The sequence below is a fragment of the Bombina bombina genome, chromosome 1, assembly GCF_027579735.1.
Source record: "Bombina bombina isolate aBomBom1 chromosome 1, aBomBom1.pri, whole genome shotgun sequence".
NCBI lineage: Eukaryota > Metazoa > Chordata > Amphibia > Anura > Bombinatoridae > Bombina > Bombina bombina.
Window position 1 is genome coordinate 516,408,273 of NC_069499.1, and position 17,905 is coordinate 516,426,177.

At 38.5% G+C, this 17,905-nt stretch overlaps 1 protein-coding gene across 1 annotated transcript in view; it reads right to left on the reverse strand.

Moving 5' to 3' along the window:
- Positions 1–17,905, reverse strand: part of HIBCH (3-hydroxyisobutyryl-CoA hydrolase) — a gene marked incomplete in the record, with an annotated part of 371,527 nt that overhangs the window by 216,147 nt on the left and 137,475 nt on the right. Inside the window, 1 exon segment of the mRNA XM_053698615.1 lies at positions 5,948–6,026. Coding sequence (XP_053554590.1) covers positions 5,948–6,026 — 79 coding nt within the window.

Below are 17,905 nucleotides of genomic sequence, written 5' to 3' on the forward strand. Positions count from 1 at the left end.
GTCTGAAATATGGAGGAAGGGTAACAGAATATAACTCTTTATTTGAGATGGCACCTGTTTGAGCAGAGTGCAAACAAGGCAGGCTGACGCTCGCAGTTGTCAGCTTACTGGATACTTTCCAAGTATCTAAGCATGGCACGAGCGGCTACTTCCAGTCAGTCTGTGTGTGTGATAATCAGCTCTGTCCAAACACTGGGTCGCCAGGTGGTAATCAAGGTTGGCAGAAGCCTGTGTACAAGCAATACAGACACCTCCGTGAGAAGTGATATGTAAAAACAAGGCTTTATTGTTGCAATGCGTTTCTCGACCCAAACAGTGGTCGTTTTATCAGGCAAGCAGCCGTTCATGCCATGCTTAGATACTTGGAGAGTATCCAGTAAGCCGACAACTGCAAGCGTCAGCCTGCCTATTTGCACTCTGTTCACACAGGTGCCATCTCAACTTGTGAGTTATATTCTATTACCCTTCCTCCATATTTCACACGGAGTTCACTATGAGGCGCCCCTTTTTTCTTTGATTCAGAGGTGAACTTACATTGTTTTCCAAAGCAGAGCTGCCTTAAGGACCATACACTCCAGCTGAAGTCTGCAAATTCCTCGCGGACACAAGTTGTATGAACTGTCCGACACTTTTTATGTATTTATGTAACTAATAGCACTTTAATAGTTTTTTTCTGCACGTTTTTTATTATCTTTCACTTAGTTCAATGAATTTTTATTTTGTTTTGCAGAAATTCCCACAGAATGTTCCTTAATTTTTTCAATTACCACATATACATACGTGCACTTTACAAAAATACTTTTAGTGAAGATTATATATTTATTTCACATATACACACACTTGCTTCTTCAGTTGTGCACCGCCTTTTTCTGGGGGTTTCCCCAGATTATTTGAGTACAGCGATATTGGAAGAGAACAGCCTAATGTGGAGCTGTGCTGCCAAGCAAAAGCACTAACAGTTCCTGCATGTGTCCCATTTTGTTTCTGCAGACATCTCAGATCGCAGCATGTTCTGCCTTGGGGCCTAGTACCAGACTAATGAAAAATGCAAAACCGGGGAATGGGTAATAAAGGGATTATCTATCTATCTTTTTTTTTTTTTTAATAACATTTTTTATTGAGGTTTTCATATAATGCCAACAAATGTATAAGTATACAGAATATCATCAAATCAAAATGTTGCCTTGTTTCAAAAGTTGCAGCGTACAGAGAATAGCCTGCAAATTATACATACACATTAAGATGAAACATGCGAGAGTATGCAATCCAGCGTCAATGATGAGATGCAGTACATTTAAATGGAACCTCTTTTTTTTCTTAAGGGAGAGAGAAATGAGGTAACTACATTACTGACCTCTAACGGGTCAGGTGAAGTGGTAAGTGAATGGTGAATGGTAGTTACTAGAAAGGGGACGTGTCCGAGTGTTTTATGGGTACAGTGGTGTTATTATGATGTGGATTAGTAGAATCTTTATTGGACTCATTATAAACTCGATGGGGTGGGCAAAGGGTTGTCAAAATGTACAAAGACAACTCTCCATTATTCTAACCGTATGATATGGATTTACAATGTGTAATACCCTAAGTTATTGCCTGAGGCATAAAAATTAGAACAAAGATTATGAGAACATGTGGGTATTAAAGCTTAAAGGGATAAATTAAGATACCCATACCCAACAAAAACCTGAAAGTGATTCTATAGACGGGTAATAAACATGAAATCTCTCATTTTTGTTATGTATCCGCCATGGTGTATAGGGGATCTAAATCCCAAAAGCAATAATAAAATATAGGAATATAGAAATGATATAAGTCAATCAATTAAATATATAGGGGCATATTTATCAAGCTCCGGTGCAATGCTGAATATGGAGAGCGTATTGCTCTCCGTATTCAGCGAGGTCTGGCGGACCTGATCCGCACTGTCGGATCAGGTCCGCCAGACTTTGAGAAATTGGGGCCATAGTATATAGTAAATAAGAATGAGAGGTAATATAGTTACAATGCTTTGCGTAGTTTGGACCTCTGATATACTAAGGGGAGGAACGGAGAATATAGAACACAATCAACTAACAGCAGTTATATACATGTAAATAAATGTATAAGCAAAGCTCTGCTCTTTCGTAGTCACATCAGCCCATACAGTAGAATTATAAGACTTTTAGCAAAAATATGCACGAAGCTACAGCAGTATTCCTAAAGGTTTTGAAAGCTCACACTTCAATATACAAGAATCAATACAACATAACAGTTAGCAGTAGTATAATAATGTTTTAGGGAATTAGGATGACCAGTGCAATAAAACTATGTAGTGTTAGGAGGCTGAAGATGAAGAGCTGCAGGGGTTAAACTAAGTATTGAAGGAATTCACAGTCCTAATGTATTGGGAGATCCCAGCAAGGGAATTATCTGCCTTCTTGAGCTTTGATTAAACATAAGAGACCTAAGATACAGTGTAGGCCATTCTGGAGTCTTGAGGGGTTGCACTGAGGCGGTGAAATATAGGTATGCATGTGATGCAAAATAAAGTATAACATATAAAACCACAAACTAAAACTCAATTAACGTCAAACCTGCAGAATATACAAAATCTAAATAACGCCGTCAGCATAACACTGGAATGTACTGGGGTCTTAGGTAACACCATAGTCAGCCAATTCCCGATCTAAGTTCGCCGGGAACTCTGTGTTGAAAGTCCTGCAAGTTGATTAGGACTGAGCGTAGCCTACGATTTGAGAAGCTAAGTGCGGTTCCGGATGGGATTATGGAGTGAACTGCCAGCCAGAGGTGCAGCGATTCCGAAACCTGGTCACAGCAACCAGCTGCATCTCCCCAATGCGAGGCCAGAGACAGCAAATGTATTTCCCCATCTGGGTGCAGAAACGGGCTGAGATGTGTTAATGCAGAGATCCGCTCAGCGGTGCGCCGCTCCTCCCTACAACTCAAGGTAAGAACCACAGGTTTCTTCTCAGCTTTGCCTGGAGAGAATGATCCGGCCGAAGATGGTGTCTTATCCATGCTCCCATACCTTGTAGTGAGGTCTAGGTACGTTCCTGACTTCTCTTCCAGCGGTATCACGGATTGCAATAATTCTAATTGACCCGCAAATAGGGGATCAGTAGCAGATCTCGAGTTAGCGGGTAACTTGACTTCCGTTGTCTTGGGGCTGTACTTTAAAGCCTCAGTGAGTGCGTTAAATTGAATGTCCATCTTGTGAGCAATATTTATAAGCAGTAAGTGCAAAGTCTCATAGTTCTCCTCCATTATGCATATGCAGTTGAGAAAAACAGCTCAGATCGGGAGGGGGTATTAGTGCCAAAATTACTAGGCCGTCACCTCGCCTCTCTAACTGTCCAAAGTAGCTCCAGCTGGGATGATTTCTGTGATATTGGTATCAGTGAATGCAGCGACACCCCTAGAAGCAGTATCACATTGTTATAATAGTAGATTTACAGCCATGGTATAGAAAATTAGCAGATTATCCCTTAAGGCATTGGGAGCTTCCATTTTTTCATCCCATCATGGCCGCTATCAGGACACGTCCCCCGATTTTCTATCTTTTAAACAATAAAAATGTTCAAGTAGACTATACCTTTAAAAAAATATAAATTATGCTTACCTGATAATTTCATTTCCATCTAAAGGGGAGGAGAGTCCACGGCTTCATTCATTGCTTGTGGGAAATAAGAACCTGGCCACCAGGAGGATGCAAAGACACTCCAGCCAAAGGCTTAAATACCTCCCCCGCTCCCCTCATCCCCCAATCATTCTGCCGAGGGAACAAGGAACAGTAGGAGAAATATCAGGGTATAAATGGTGCCAGAAGAACAAACTAAATTTAGGTCCACCCACCGGAGCAACGGGCGGAAGCCGTGGACTCTCCTCCCCACGATGGAAATGAAATTATCAGGTAAGCAAAATTTAAAATTTCCATCTAAAGGGGAGGAGAGTCCATGGCTTCATTCATTACTTGTGGGAACAAATACCCAATCTCTAGGCACCACAGCCTGTAAAACCTTTCTCCCAAAAACTGCTTCCGTCGAAGCAAAAACATCAAATTTGTAAAACTTTGTAAAAGTATGTAAGGAGGACCAGGTAGCCACCTTACAAATCTGCTCCATAGAGGCTTCATTCTTGAAGGCCCAAGAAGAAGCCACAGCTCTAGTTGAATGAGCCATTAACCTCTGAGGAGGCTTATCTCCCGCTGTCTCGTAGGCCAAGCAAATCATGCTCATCAACCAAAAGAACAAGGAAGTTGCAGAGGCTCTCTGCCCCTTGCGCTTCCCTGAATACACCACAAAGAGAGACGTAGTCCATCTGAAATCCTTCGTAGCCTGAAGATAGAACTTCAAAGCTCGAACCACATCCAAATTATGAAGTAACCTCTCCTTAGAAGAAGAGGGGTTAGGACACAAGGAAGGAACAACAATTTTCTGATTGATGTTACGGTTGGACACAACCTTGGGAAGAAATCCCAAACCAGTGCGAAGAACAGCCTTATCAGCGTGAAAAAACAGATAAGGAGGCTCACAATGCAAGTCCGCCAACTCAGATACTCTGCAAGCCGATGCAATAGCCAACAGAAATAGAACCTACCAAGAAAGAATCTTAATGTCAACAGAGTACATATGTTAAAAATGAACCCTCTGCAACACCTTCAGAACAAACTTCAAACTCCAGGGATTGTCTAAAAACAGGCCTGATCCTAGACAGAGCCTGAACAAAAGACTGAATATCAGGAAGCTCAGCGAGCCTCTTGTGCAACAGAACAGATAATGCCGAAATCTGTCCCTTCAAGGAACTGACGGCAAGCCCCTTCTCCAGTCCATCCTGGAGAAAAGACAGAATCCTTGATACCTTAACCTTATGCCAAGGATATCCATGCTTCTCACACCAGGAAAAGTAAGTACTCCACACTTTATGATAGAGGCGACGAGTGACCGGCTTCCTGGGCTGAACAAGAGTATCAATCACTCTCTCAGAAAACCCTCTCTTGGCCAAGACTAAGCGTTCAATCCCACACCCGGTCAGTAGGAATGCCTCACAGGAAAGCCCCTGCACTAGGGAAAAAACGGACCAAAACTGCCGAGCAAATACTCCCGGAATTAAACTAGGTTCACCAATTGCCAGAGCCTCATCTCACACATATTGCAGCAATAAAACAATAAACAATATTATGTATAACCCCCCCTCCCGTTCAATAACCCCTATACTAGGGATGTTAACCCTTGATTCTATAAAGATAAAAGGTATCACACTGTGTCCCTGTCTTCTGCGTTAAGTAGTAAATTGAAAAGTTTTTTACAAAGAAATGTATTTCTATTTAAAGGGACAGTCTAGTCAAAATTAAACTAACATGATTCAGATAGGGCATGCAATTTTAAACAACTTTCCCATTTACTTTTATCATCAAATTTTCTTTGTTCTCTTTGTATTACTTCTTGAAAACTAAACCTAGGTAGATCATATGCCAAATTCGAAGGCATTAAAGGCCGCCTTTTATCCCAGTGCATTTTGACAGTTTTTCACAGTTGGAGGGCGTTAGTTCATGTGTGCCATATAGATAGCATTGTGCTCACTCCCAGGGAGTTATATATGAGTGAGCACAGATTGGCTAATATGAAAGTCTGTCAAAAGAACTGATATAAGGGGCAGTCTGCAGAGGCTTAGATACAAGGTAATCACAGAGGTATAAAGTATATTAATATAACCGTATTGATTATGCAATGCTGGGGAATGGGTAATAAAGCGATTATCTATCTTTAAAAACAACAATATTTTTGGAGTAGACTGTCCCTTTAATGAAAGCCAATACAAAACACTGATTAACTACAGTACTCTTAATATATATTTAAAACTAGAGACTGATGTCCTGTCACTGCAGATGTCTTACTTGCTAGTAAGGTAGTTTAGGTTATTCCTGTGGGTATAGTGCTATTATTCGTACCTATTCCAGTCTCTGGCATCGCAAATAAGGTCTTCTCAGAAGACACTCTGAAATCTCCATGGACTGATAAACCAACACCCTGAAAAAATAAATAAATAAATGTATCATTACTTTATTTACAAGCCAACTATATTAATCAGATTAATATAAATGAACACGCAGATAATACTATGTTTACAAAATGAACATATTTCAAATAATCTGGCAAGAAGGAGTTTTCATTAAAGCAGCATTGTTTTTGAAGTGGTCAAAATATTTTACTAGTGCACAGAGAAGATAAAAAAGGTTCACTCACTCTTTAAACAAAAGTTGCATAATTTTAAGGGAGGTATTTGCACTTTAAGGACCAGATTACAAGTGACACGCTAATTAACGCTCCCGCTCGAGCATTAATTGCGCTAGAAGTAAGATTTTTGTGGGTTATGCTCTTATTATGAGTTGAAAGTGAACTGTTTTTCATTTTCGCTCTAACCGAACGAGCGCAAAAAGCTGAAGTTAGAATATCATGTGCGCGTTCACCTATTCCCCCATAGAAGTTAATGGAGAGAAAAAAAACACCTCGCTCTTGTGCAAACCCTACTGCATACTCTTATGTATGCTAACACAACATGAAAATATGAATATTTCACATTCCAGTGTTCTTCACATAGCAGAATATGTTATGTTTATTCATAAATACATATTTCTACATATATCTGATGGGGTTTTTGTACAATATATATCTATACTTATATACATAATTATATATAGGTACAGATATATATAGAAATATCAATTTAGTAATAGAACATATTCTGCTATGTGCAGAACATTGGAATCTGAAATGTTTACAGTAAATGCATAGCTAAACCCTTTATTAAATATGAATATTGCATAAAAAATATTTTTCATGTTTTCATCTACCTAACTGCAAAAAAGGGCTCCAATGCACTTATAGACATAAATATGTATATATATATATATATATATATATATATATATATATATATATATATATATCTGCAATATCTATAAAAACATATTTATAAATATACAAACACGGAGAGGGGACTGCACTCTCAGACTGGACTGGGTACACATCCATGACCCTGCAACATGCTCCACATTCGGTGCTAATAGCACTCTCAGGAAGCTGTGCTGTCTCCAGAGTCACAGGCAGTTAACCCCAGACAAGCCTGGATGCAAGGCCCATAGGGAAAATTACAAAACAAATTAATACAACACACATAGAAAGTTCAGCACTCGCTTACAAGCTCTCAGCTAAGATTAAAAGCAATTTTTACAAAATGACAAATGGCACTACTTAAAGTATCAGGACTGCCTAAGATTTACCCCTGATTAAGAATATAGTGAATTATCTCCTATATTCTGGGTTTTGGTGCTAGTGTATTTGAGAACAACAGTAATTACAGATGTAGTAAGAAGAACTTACTAGTTAAAGAATACACGTCTTAGCACACTAGGCTGTTTGTGTGTAATTTCTACAAGGTATAATACACCTCTAATTAATGAGTGAAATTAGTACTAGTGAAAAAAATAAAATTTAACTTTTATTAACTTTATAGGATTGAAATTAAAACCACACTTAAGTTGACTTCAGTAGTTGAAATGTCTATCTCAGAAGGATAATGTGTATTTCTATTCCTGCCGTTCTTAGCTTGTATACATGCAAATTATACAGGGAGTGCAGAATTATTAGGCAAATGAGTATTTTGACCACATCATCCTCTTTATGCATGTTGTCTTACTCTAAGCTGTATAGGCTCGAAAGCCTACTACCAATTAAGCATATTAGGTGATGTGCATCTCTGTAATGAGAAGGGGTGTGGTCTAATGACATCAACACCCTATATCAGGTGTGCATAATTATTAGGCAACTTCCTTTCCTTTGGCAAAATGGGTCAAAAGAAGGACTTGACAGGCTCAGAAAAGTCAAAAATAGTGAGATATCTTGCAGAGGGATGCAGCACTCTTAAAATTGCAAAGCTTCTGAAGCGTGATCATCGAACAATCAAGCGTTTCATTCAAAATAGTCAACAGGGTCGCAAGAAGCGTGTGGAAAAACCAAGGCGCAAAATAACTGCCCATGAACTGAGAAAAGTCAAGCGTGCAGCTGCCAAGATGCCACTTGCCACCGGTTTGGCCATATTTCAGAGCTGCAACATCACTGGAGTGCCCAAAAGCACAAGGTGTGCAATACTCAGAGACATGGCCAAGGTAAGAAAGGCTGAAAGACGACCACCACTGAACAAGACACACAAGCTGAAAACGTCAAGACTGGGCCAAGAAATATCTCAAGACTGATTTTTCTAAGGTTTTATGGACTGATGAAATGAGAGTGAGTCTTGATGGGCCAGATGGATGGGCCCGTGGCTGGATTGGTAAAGGGCAGAGAGCTCCAGTCCGACTCAGACGCCAGCAAGGTGGAGGTGGAGTACTGGTTTGGGCTGGTATCATCAAAGATGAGCTTGTGAGGCCTTTTCGGGTTGAGGATGGAGTCAAGCTCAACTCCCAGTCCTACTGCCAGTTTCTGGAAGACACCTTCTTCAAGCAGTGGTACAGGAAGAAGTATGCATCCTTCAAGAAAAACATGATTTTCATGCAGGACAATGCTCCATCACACGCGTCCAAGTACTCCACAGCGTGGCTGGCAAGAAAGGGTATACAAGAAGAAAATCTAATGACATGGCCTCCTTGTTCACCTGATACTTGGTGAATCTCTAGGTTACTCTAATCAAAATACAGAATCAACCTCTTAATGCTCTTCTAATGTGGCTGGTAAAGAGCTGTGATAATAGTGGGTTATCTACCTTGGTGTGTTAATTCCCAGTTTATTATGACCCTGTTTCTAGTTATACTGACACAATAGAAATATCGTAGAGGATCACATAGGTGAATAATCTTAGAGATTTAGATTAGTTCTTCTCACAGAGTTAGAGATTAATTCAAATAGTAATTGTTAGAGTACAAGTGTTACTCTCTTCTACAGTGTGCAAATCAACTCTAAGTTTCCAATGCTGTAGTGGCAATGGTTATACACTTGACTATAATTGTGTCATAATTTCACACAATTTGTGAGAAAACTCATATTGAAAGTATTAAAGAATACTTCCTAAGTATCTTGGCAACAATTAATCTCTGAAGATTGTATCTATATAGTTATTGTCCAAACTTTAACCAATTTATAGAAAATAATAATGTGGTTAGGAGCTTTAATAAAAAATGGTTGTACTATAAGATCAGAGTTATGTTGTAAATACTCAGCTACATATAATATAAGTGTCGGCTTTATACAACTCCTATACCTTCTTATTGGTAATATACATGGTCAAATAACAAGTAAAAAAGACAATTCTAAATATCAGAGCGTGTAGTTGCATTGACTTCGTTTTAGCACTTGAAATCACCCAAATCTCTGTGCAATAGTATGTTAGATTACATTTAGTTATTCACTGGGATGTTCATTGGCTGGCTCAAAATCGCTTCGCAATGTCAATACTGCTTATTGTGATCTGTCAGGTACAAGTGTATTAATGATCTAAAGGAGTACAAGTAAATTTCATATTAAGTTGCGACTAAAAATTTGGCCACAATGTTTACTTCTTATTATTCTGTATTGTAACATGTGATCTACAGCCGTATTTGTTGCAACTCGTCTTACTGTTTATACTCTTATCATTAATTACATGCTTTCGTAGCACCGGTGCACAGCATAACTGACTGTAACTGTAACAGAGTTTGGCTGTTGTGCCTGTTACTGTTAATTTTGTGCTAATCCGTTACTATACCAGCATGCACTTTGAGAGTAAGGGAGCGATGTATACAGCCCTCTCTAGCACTCCACATTGATCGTATTTTTGCCAGTGGCTAACTGACAACCTGCATGCCTCAGGCACAGAGGAGGCTCGAATAGAACAACGCACAATAAATATATTATAGACTACAGTAAAAACACAGGAGCTCCTAGGACTCCTCACCATTTCCCTAACTCTCCTGACATGTTTCGACGTGAACCGGCTTTTTCAAAGGACGTCGCGCAGTGGGAATTTCAGCTTTTTATGGCGTGCTGATTAACGCCCACTAGTGACATCACTCATGATTGAAACAGTTGATTGGGTCTAAAATTTGACTACGCCTCCATAGGGAGTTTCTATCCTTTCAAAGATATGAATCAGATAATCCCCCAATTGATAAACTGTGTAATGGTGTTATCATTCATTATAGTTGTCTGGTATTCTAATTCAGGATTGGATTAATAAAAAATGCAGATATCTTTTTCATATCTTCGTTACTGATAAATGACATAACCTCATTTATTTCATGTTTGTTACTTGAATCGTTTCATTGAGTATGGTGTTGGCTCTTCTTATTTAGACTGCAGAGGTCTAGGTGTTGTAACCATGGCGTTAAATTGTTGAATATGTAGTACTACTACCTGAGAAAAAACTAATAACTGGTCCTCCCCGTTCTTTTAGGTACATAACGTAGTAATCATATATACTAACGTTAACACCTCTATAATGTTGTCTCAGTGTGCTGTGTATAGTATCCTTGAGTTTTGTTATTCGTATGAGATTTTGACATCAGTTTGTCTTAACTGTAGAGTGTTTCTATACTCTTGGTGTGCACAGTTTTATATGCATAGTCCCAGGGGTCCATCCGATAAAAATCGTCGCCCACAAAAGCCGGCGACGCCAAGATTTAAGCTGGTTTGGTATCCTATATACGGCATAACCTAGAAGTTACGCGTGTATATTTCTGCCGTCGCCCGTAGTTTTTTGGGCTATAGGCAGGTATACCAAACCAGCGCAGTTTGGTATCCAATATGCAGCGTAAGGACTTACGTGGCGAAAATGGAGAAAACTTACTTAATTTTCACCTCGCCACAAAAAGCAGCCGTAAGAAGCCTTACGCTGACTATTGGAGCCCCGTAACTCCCTAAACTGGCTGCTAAAATAAACCTAACACTTAACGCATGCGCAATGTCTATCTCCCTGTCAACCGCGATCTTCTAAAATAAACCTAACACCTAACGCATGCGCAATGTCTATCTACCTGTCAACCGCGATCCCCCCCCCCCCCGAAATCCCTAATAAAGTTATTAACCCCTAAACCGCCGCTCCCGGACCCCGCCGCCATCTACATAAACTAAGCCCCCACCGTGAGCCCCTAAAACCGCCGCCATCTACCTTATCTATCCCCTAATCTGACCCCTTACACCGCCGCCACCTATATAAAAATTATTAACCCCTAATCTAATCCCCCTATACCGCCGCCAGCTATATTAATATTATTAACCCCTAATGTAAGCCCCTTACACCGCCGCCATCTCTATTAAAATGATTAACCCCTAATTTAATCTACCTACCCCGCCGCCAGCTATATTATCTATATTAACCCTAAGTATATTATAGTTAATATAGGTATTACATTATATATATATATTAACTATATTAACCCTAATTATATTAGGGTTAATATAGTTACTATAGTATTTATATTAACTATATTAACTCTATCTAACCCTAACACCCCTAACTAAATTTATATTAAATTAATCTAATTCATTTATAAACTAAAATATTCCTATTTAAATCTAAATACTTACCTATAAAATAAACCCTAAGATAGCTACAATATAATTAATAATTACATTGTAGCTATGTTAGGGTTAATATTTATTTTACAGGTAAATTGTTAATTATTTTAACTAGGTATAATAGCTATTAAATAGTTATTAACTATTTAATATATACCTAGTTAAAATAATTACCCAATTACCTGTAAAATAAATCCTAACCTAAGTTACAAATACACCTACACTATCAATAAATTAAAGAAACTACAAACATCTATCTAAAAATACAATTAAATTAACTAAACTAAATTACAAAAAAAAACAAACACTAAGCCCCCTAATAAAATAATAAACCCCCAAAATAAAAAAAATTCCCTGCCCTATTCTAAATTAAAAAAAGTTCAAAGCTCTTTACCTTACCAGCCCTTAAAAGGGCCTTTTGTGGGGCATGCCCCAAAGAATGTCTTCCTCCAAGCGGCAAAGAAGAATTCTTCCTCTGGCGATGTCTTCCTCCAAGCGGCAAAGAAGAATTCTTCCTCCGGGGACGTCTTCCTCCAAGCGGCAGCAAAGTCTTCATTCTTCCGGCGGCATCTTCAATCTTCTTTCTTCGCTCCGCCACCGGTGGCGGAGCATCCATCCCGGCCGACGACTGAACGACGAATGAGGTACCTTTAAATGACGTCATCCAAGATGGCGTCCGCCGAATTCCGATTGGCTGATAGGATTCTATCAGCCAATCGGAATTAAGTTCGAAAAATCTGATTGGCTGATTGAATCAGCCAATCAGATTCAAGTTCAATCCGATTGGCTGATCCAATCAGCCAATCAGATTGAGCTCGCATTCTATTGGCTGATCGGAACAGCCAATAGAATGCAAGCTCAATCTGATTGGCTGATTGGATCAGCCAATGGGATTGAACTTGAATCTGATTGGCTGATTCAATCAGCCAATCAGATTTTTCGAACTTAATTCCGATTGGCTGATAGAATCCTATCAGCCAATCGGAATTCGGCGGACGCCATCTTGGATGACGTCATTTAAAGGTACCTCATTCGTCGTTCAGTCGTCGGCCGGGATGGATGCTCCGCGGTGGCGGAGCGAAGAAAGAAGATTGAAGATGCCGCCGGAAGAATGAAGACTTTGCTGCCGCTTGGAGGAAGACGTCCCCGGAGGAAGAATTCTTCTTTGCCGATTGGAGGAAGACATCGCCGGAGGAAGAATTCTTCTTTGCCGCTTGGAGGAAGACATCGCCCGGATCGGATCAGGAGTTCGTCCCGGTGTGGTGAAGACAAGGTAGGGAGATCTTCAGGGGGGTAGTGTTAGGCTTTTTTAAGGGGGGTTTGGGTGGTTTTAGAATAGGGGTATGTGGGTGGTGGGTTGTAATGGGGGGGGTATTGTATTTGTATGCAAAAGAGCTGAATTCTTTGGGGCATGCCCCACAAAAGGCCCTTTTAAGGGCTGGTAAGGTAAAGAGCTTTGAACTTTTTTTAATTTAGAATAGGGCAGGGAATTTTTTTTATTTTGGGGGTTTATTATTTTATTAGGGGCTTAGAATAGGTGTAATTAGCTTAAAAATCTTGTAATTTTTTTTTTATTTTTTGTAATTTAGTTTGTTTTTTTTTTGTAATTTAGTTTAGTTAATTTAATTGTATTTTTAGATAGATGTTTGTAGTTTCTTTAATTTATTGATAGTGTAGGTGTATTTGTAACTTAGGTTAGGATTTATTTTACAGGTAATTGGGTAATTATTTTAACTAGGTAGCTATTAAATAGTTAATAACTATTTGATAGCTATTATACCTAGTTAAAATAATTAACAATTTACCTGTAAAATAAATATTAACCCTAACATAGCTACAATGTAATTATTAATTACATTGTAGCTATCTTAGGGTTTATTTTATAGGTAAGTATTTAGATTTAAATAGGAATATTTTAGTTTATAAATGAATTAGATTAATTTAATATAAATTTAGTTAGGGGTGTTAGGGTTAGATAGAGTTAATATAGTTAATATAAATACTATAGTAACTATATTAACTATATTAACCCTAATATAATTAGGGTTAATATAGTTAATATATATAATGTAATACCTATATTAACTATAATATACTTAGGGTTAATATAGATAATATAGCTGGCGGCGGGGTAGGTAGATTAAATTAGGGGTTAATCATTTTAATAGAGATGGCGGCGGTGTTAGGGGCTTACATTAGGGGTTAATAATTTTAATATAGATGGCGGCGGTGTTAGGGGCTCACTTTAGGGGGTTATAGATATAATATAGATGGCGGCGGGGTACGGGAGCGACGGTTTAGGGGTTAATAACTTTATTAGGTTGCGGCGGGGTACGGGAGCGGCGGTTTAGGGGTTAATAGCTTTTTTATTGTTAGGATAGTGAGGGGGGATAGCGGATAGAGGGTTAGACGTGTCGGGCTATGTTAGGGAGGCGTGTTAGACAGTGCGGGTGATTTAGACTTTAGTCAGGTTTTATAGGCGCCGGCAGTTTCTAACGTGGCGCAATTCACTGGCGACTCCAAAAATCTGTACTTACTCAGATTTCTGGACATCGCTGGTTTGTGAGACTTGCGCCACTTTAGCAAGTGACGGCGCCGCATATTGGATGGCTCGAGTTGCGAGCTGAAACTGCGGGCGACGTGGGTTCCCTTGCTTGCGCCGCAAACTGCGATCTATATCGGATCGCGCCCCCAGTGTTTTTTTGCAGTTATAAGTTTAACATCCTACTTTTGATAGTAGTGTCTCAAGCTAACCATGTCAGCTCTGTAACTTGATTTTACATTAATAAACACTTACTCCTTAATTTTTCATATTTTAATTTAGTGTTTTCCAGTGATGTAAAAATGATGTGTTCAAAATGAAAATTTGTTTGTTATTTTTAAAGTGACAGAGTATATGAATCTCTGGTGAATATTCAAAGTGAAATCAAACAATGCACATTATTGTTAATAGTACATCGAACGTAAGTGTCTAATATAATTTCTTTGATGTGAATGCTTACTTGCTATAGGGCGTGAGTGATGTTGAAAATACATTGATCAGACTTTTCAAATACAGAGTCAATACTGTTGAGCGTGATGATAGAATTAATTACAAATTTAGTTAAAATTGGCAGTGATACAGAGTCATTCAAAAATTGTGTGCAAAAGTGATAAAAGTGTGGTATATGTGAATTAATCTATCATATGTTATTAATCATGACAGATGATGGAGTTTTGTTGAGTTGACATCACTACTTTCTCTTGTAGGGTGATGACAACTGTTAGATGTAACTGTTAGATTTTAGACCTGCTGAATTGATCCACCCTCATATTTTGATGGTCTAATTATGTTTCTTAGAGAAAAGCAGAAAAATTATTATGTTCATTGAGGCCAAAAGGCTGTACTGTATTTAATAGAAAGATCCATCAACTCTCTGCTTGTAGAAGTCGTGTTTCAATGTCACTTCCTCAAATTCCCATTGTTATTGTCAAATGTTACCTTATACAGATCTTCCTTGTTGTCATACCTACATATGTTAAATTGCATTTGCAGGTTAGTGCATAAATGACACCTTCTGTGTGACAATTAATATATTCCTGAATTTTATGGATTTTATTAAACCGATCATGGATGTCATGTTTTTTTATCATATAGCTACAAGTACTACATGTCCCACATTTGTGTGACCCTTTGGATGTTGCTCCAACAGTTCTTTTACCCCCCAGATTACTTGGGCTAATCAGATCTTTGAGATTCCTTGTTCTGCTATAGCCTGTTTGTACTTTGTCTCCTAGTACTTGAGATAGAATTGGGTCTGATTTCAAAATGTGCCAGTTATTCTGAAGTATTTTTAATACTTGTGTGCTTTTGGGGTTGAAGGTAGAAATGAATCGTATTTCATCTTGCTGTGTTTTGGCCTTTTTCCGAAGTAGTTCTTTTCTGGCAGTTGATCTGCAATGATGTTCTGCCTTTTTTATCGACCTTTTACTGTAACCCCTAGCTAAGAGTCTTGAAGTCAATTCTTTAGCTCTTGCTTGGTAATCAGAGTCTAAGGAGCAATTTCGTTTGACCATGTATATTACCAATAAGAAGGTATAGGAGTTGTATAAAGCCGACACTTATATTATAAGTAGCTGAGTATTTACAACATAACTCTGATCTTATAGTACAACAATTTTTATTAAAGCTCCTAACCACATTATTATTTTCTATAAATTGGTTAAAGTTTGGACAATAACTATATAGATACAATCTTCAGAGATTAATTGTTGCCAAGATACTTAGAAAGTATTCTTTAATACTTTCAATATATGAGTTTTCTCACAAATTGTGTGAAATTATGACACAATTATAGTCAAGTCTATAACCATTGCCACTACAGCATTGGAAACTTAGAGTTGATATGCACACTGTAGAAGAGAGTAACACTTGTACTCTAACAATTACCATTTGAATTAATCTCTAACTCTGTGAGAAGAACTAATCTAAATCTCTAAGATTATTCACTTATGTGATCCTATACGATATTTCTATTGTGTCAGTATAACTAGAAACTGGGTCACAATAAACTGGGAATTAACACAGCAAGATAGATAACCCACTATTATCACAGCTCTTTACCAGCCACATTAGAAGAGCATTAAGAGGTTGATTCTGTATTTTGATTAGAGTAACCTAGAGATACACCAAGTATCACAAACCTCAATATAATTTGTAACTATACAAGCTAAGAACGGCAGGAATAGAAATACACATTATCCTTATGAGATAGACATTTCAACTACTGAAGTCAACTTAAGTGTGGTTTTAATTTCAATCCTATTTTAATAAAGTTAATAAAAGTTAAAAAAAAATTTTTTCACTAGTACTAATTTCACTCATTAATTAGAGGTGTATCATACCTTGTAGAAATTACACACAAACAGCCTAGTGTGCTAAGACGTGTATTCTTTAGCTAGTAAGTTCTTCTTACTACATCTGTAAAGATTAAAAGCAAAACTGGAAGCGTTGGTTACCGCATCTGGCCAAATGGGACAAGCCCAGGTACCACGTCAAGGTCTCTTCCAAAACCTGGGTTTCCTAATACAGCCATACAAATGCCAGCTTTCAATCAAACAAACTGGGAACAAGTCAGGGTTCAGAGACTCATGTAATCACCCTAGACATATACAAAACACGAAAGGTAACTGCACTCTCAGACTGGACTGGGTACACATCTTATGACCCTGCAACATGCTCAGCTCTGGGTGCTATAGCACTCTCAGGAAGCTGTGCTGTCTCCAGAGTCACAGGCAGTTAACCCCAGACAAGTCTGGGTGCAAGGCCCATGCGGTAACTAACTCTTCCACTTTTGCTTTTAATCTTAGCTGAGAGCTTGTAAGTGAGTGCTGGACTTTCTCTGTGTGTTGTATTAATTTATTTTGTAATTTTCCCTATGGGCCTTGTACCCAGTTTTGTCTGGGGTTAGCTGCCTGTGACTCTGGAGACAGCACAGCTTCCTGAGAGTGCTATTAGCACCCAGGGCTGAGCATGTTGCAGGGTCATGGGATGTGTACCCTGTCAAGTCTGAGAGTGCAGTCCCCTTCGGTGTTTTGTATATGTCTAGGGTGATTACATAAGTCTGTGCACCCTGACTTGATCTCAGTTTGTTTGATTGAGAGCTTGCAATTGTGTGGCTGTATTAGGGACCCAGGTTTTGAAAGAGACCTTAACGTGGTACTTGGGCTTGTCTCATTTGGCTAGATGCGGTAACTAACTCTTCCAGTTTTGCTATTAATCTTAGCTGAGAGCTTGTAAGCGAGTGCTGGACTTTCTCTGTTTGTTGTATAAATATATATATATATATATATATATATATATATATATATATATATATATTTATAACACTGGTAAGGATTAAGCCCTTCTAAAAGGGCCCTTCACAAGTAGACAAATTCAAACTCACATGTAAGAAGCTCAACAAATTAGGGTTTGATAAAAGCACATAAATATTTCCCAATAACATCAGGCACAGCAACAGGAAAAAGTTTTACAGATCCCAGCAAAATCCTATTTGAAAGATACCCCTGACACCATAACTAAAATAACCAAAATAAAATGGGAAGACAATTTTATTTGTGCAACTGTGGATGTCACGGCCCTTTACACAAATATCCCACATGGGTTGGGCATAAAGGCTGTGGGTCACTGGCTGAAAGATGTAACCAATCTCTCGGAGAAAAAACAACTATTTCTCCTGGAAGCTATAGGTTTTATCTTAGAGAATTACTTCTTGTTTGAAGGGGAGTTCTATGTACAGGTTGGCAGAACAGCTATGGGCACAAAATTTGCCCCTAGCTACGCCAACCTGTACATGGGCTTCTGGGAAGATAAATGC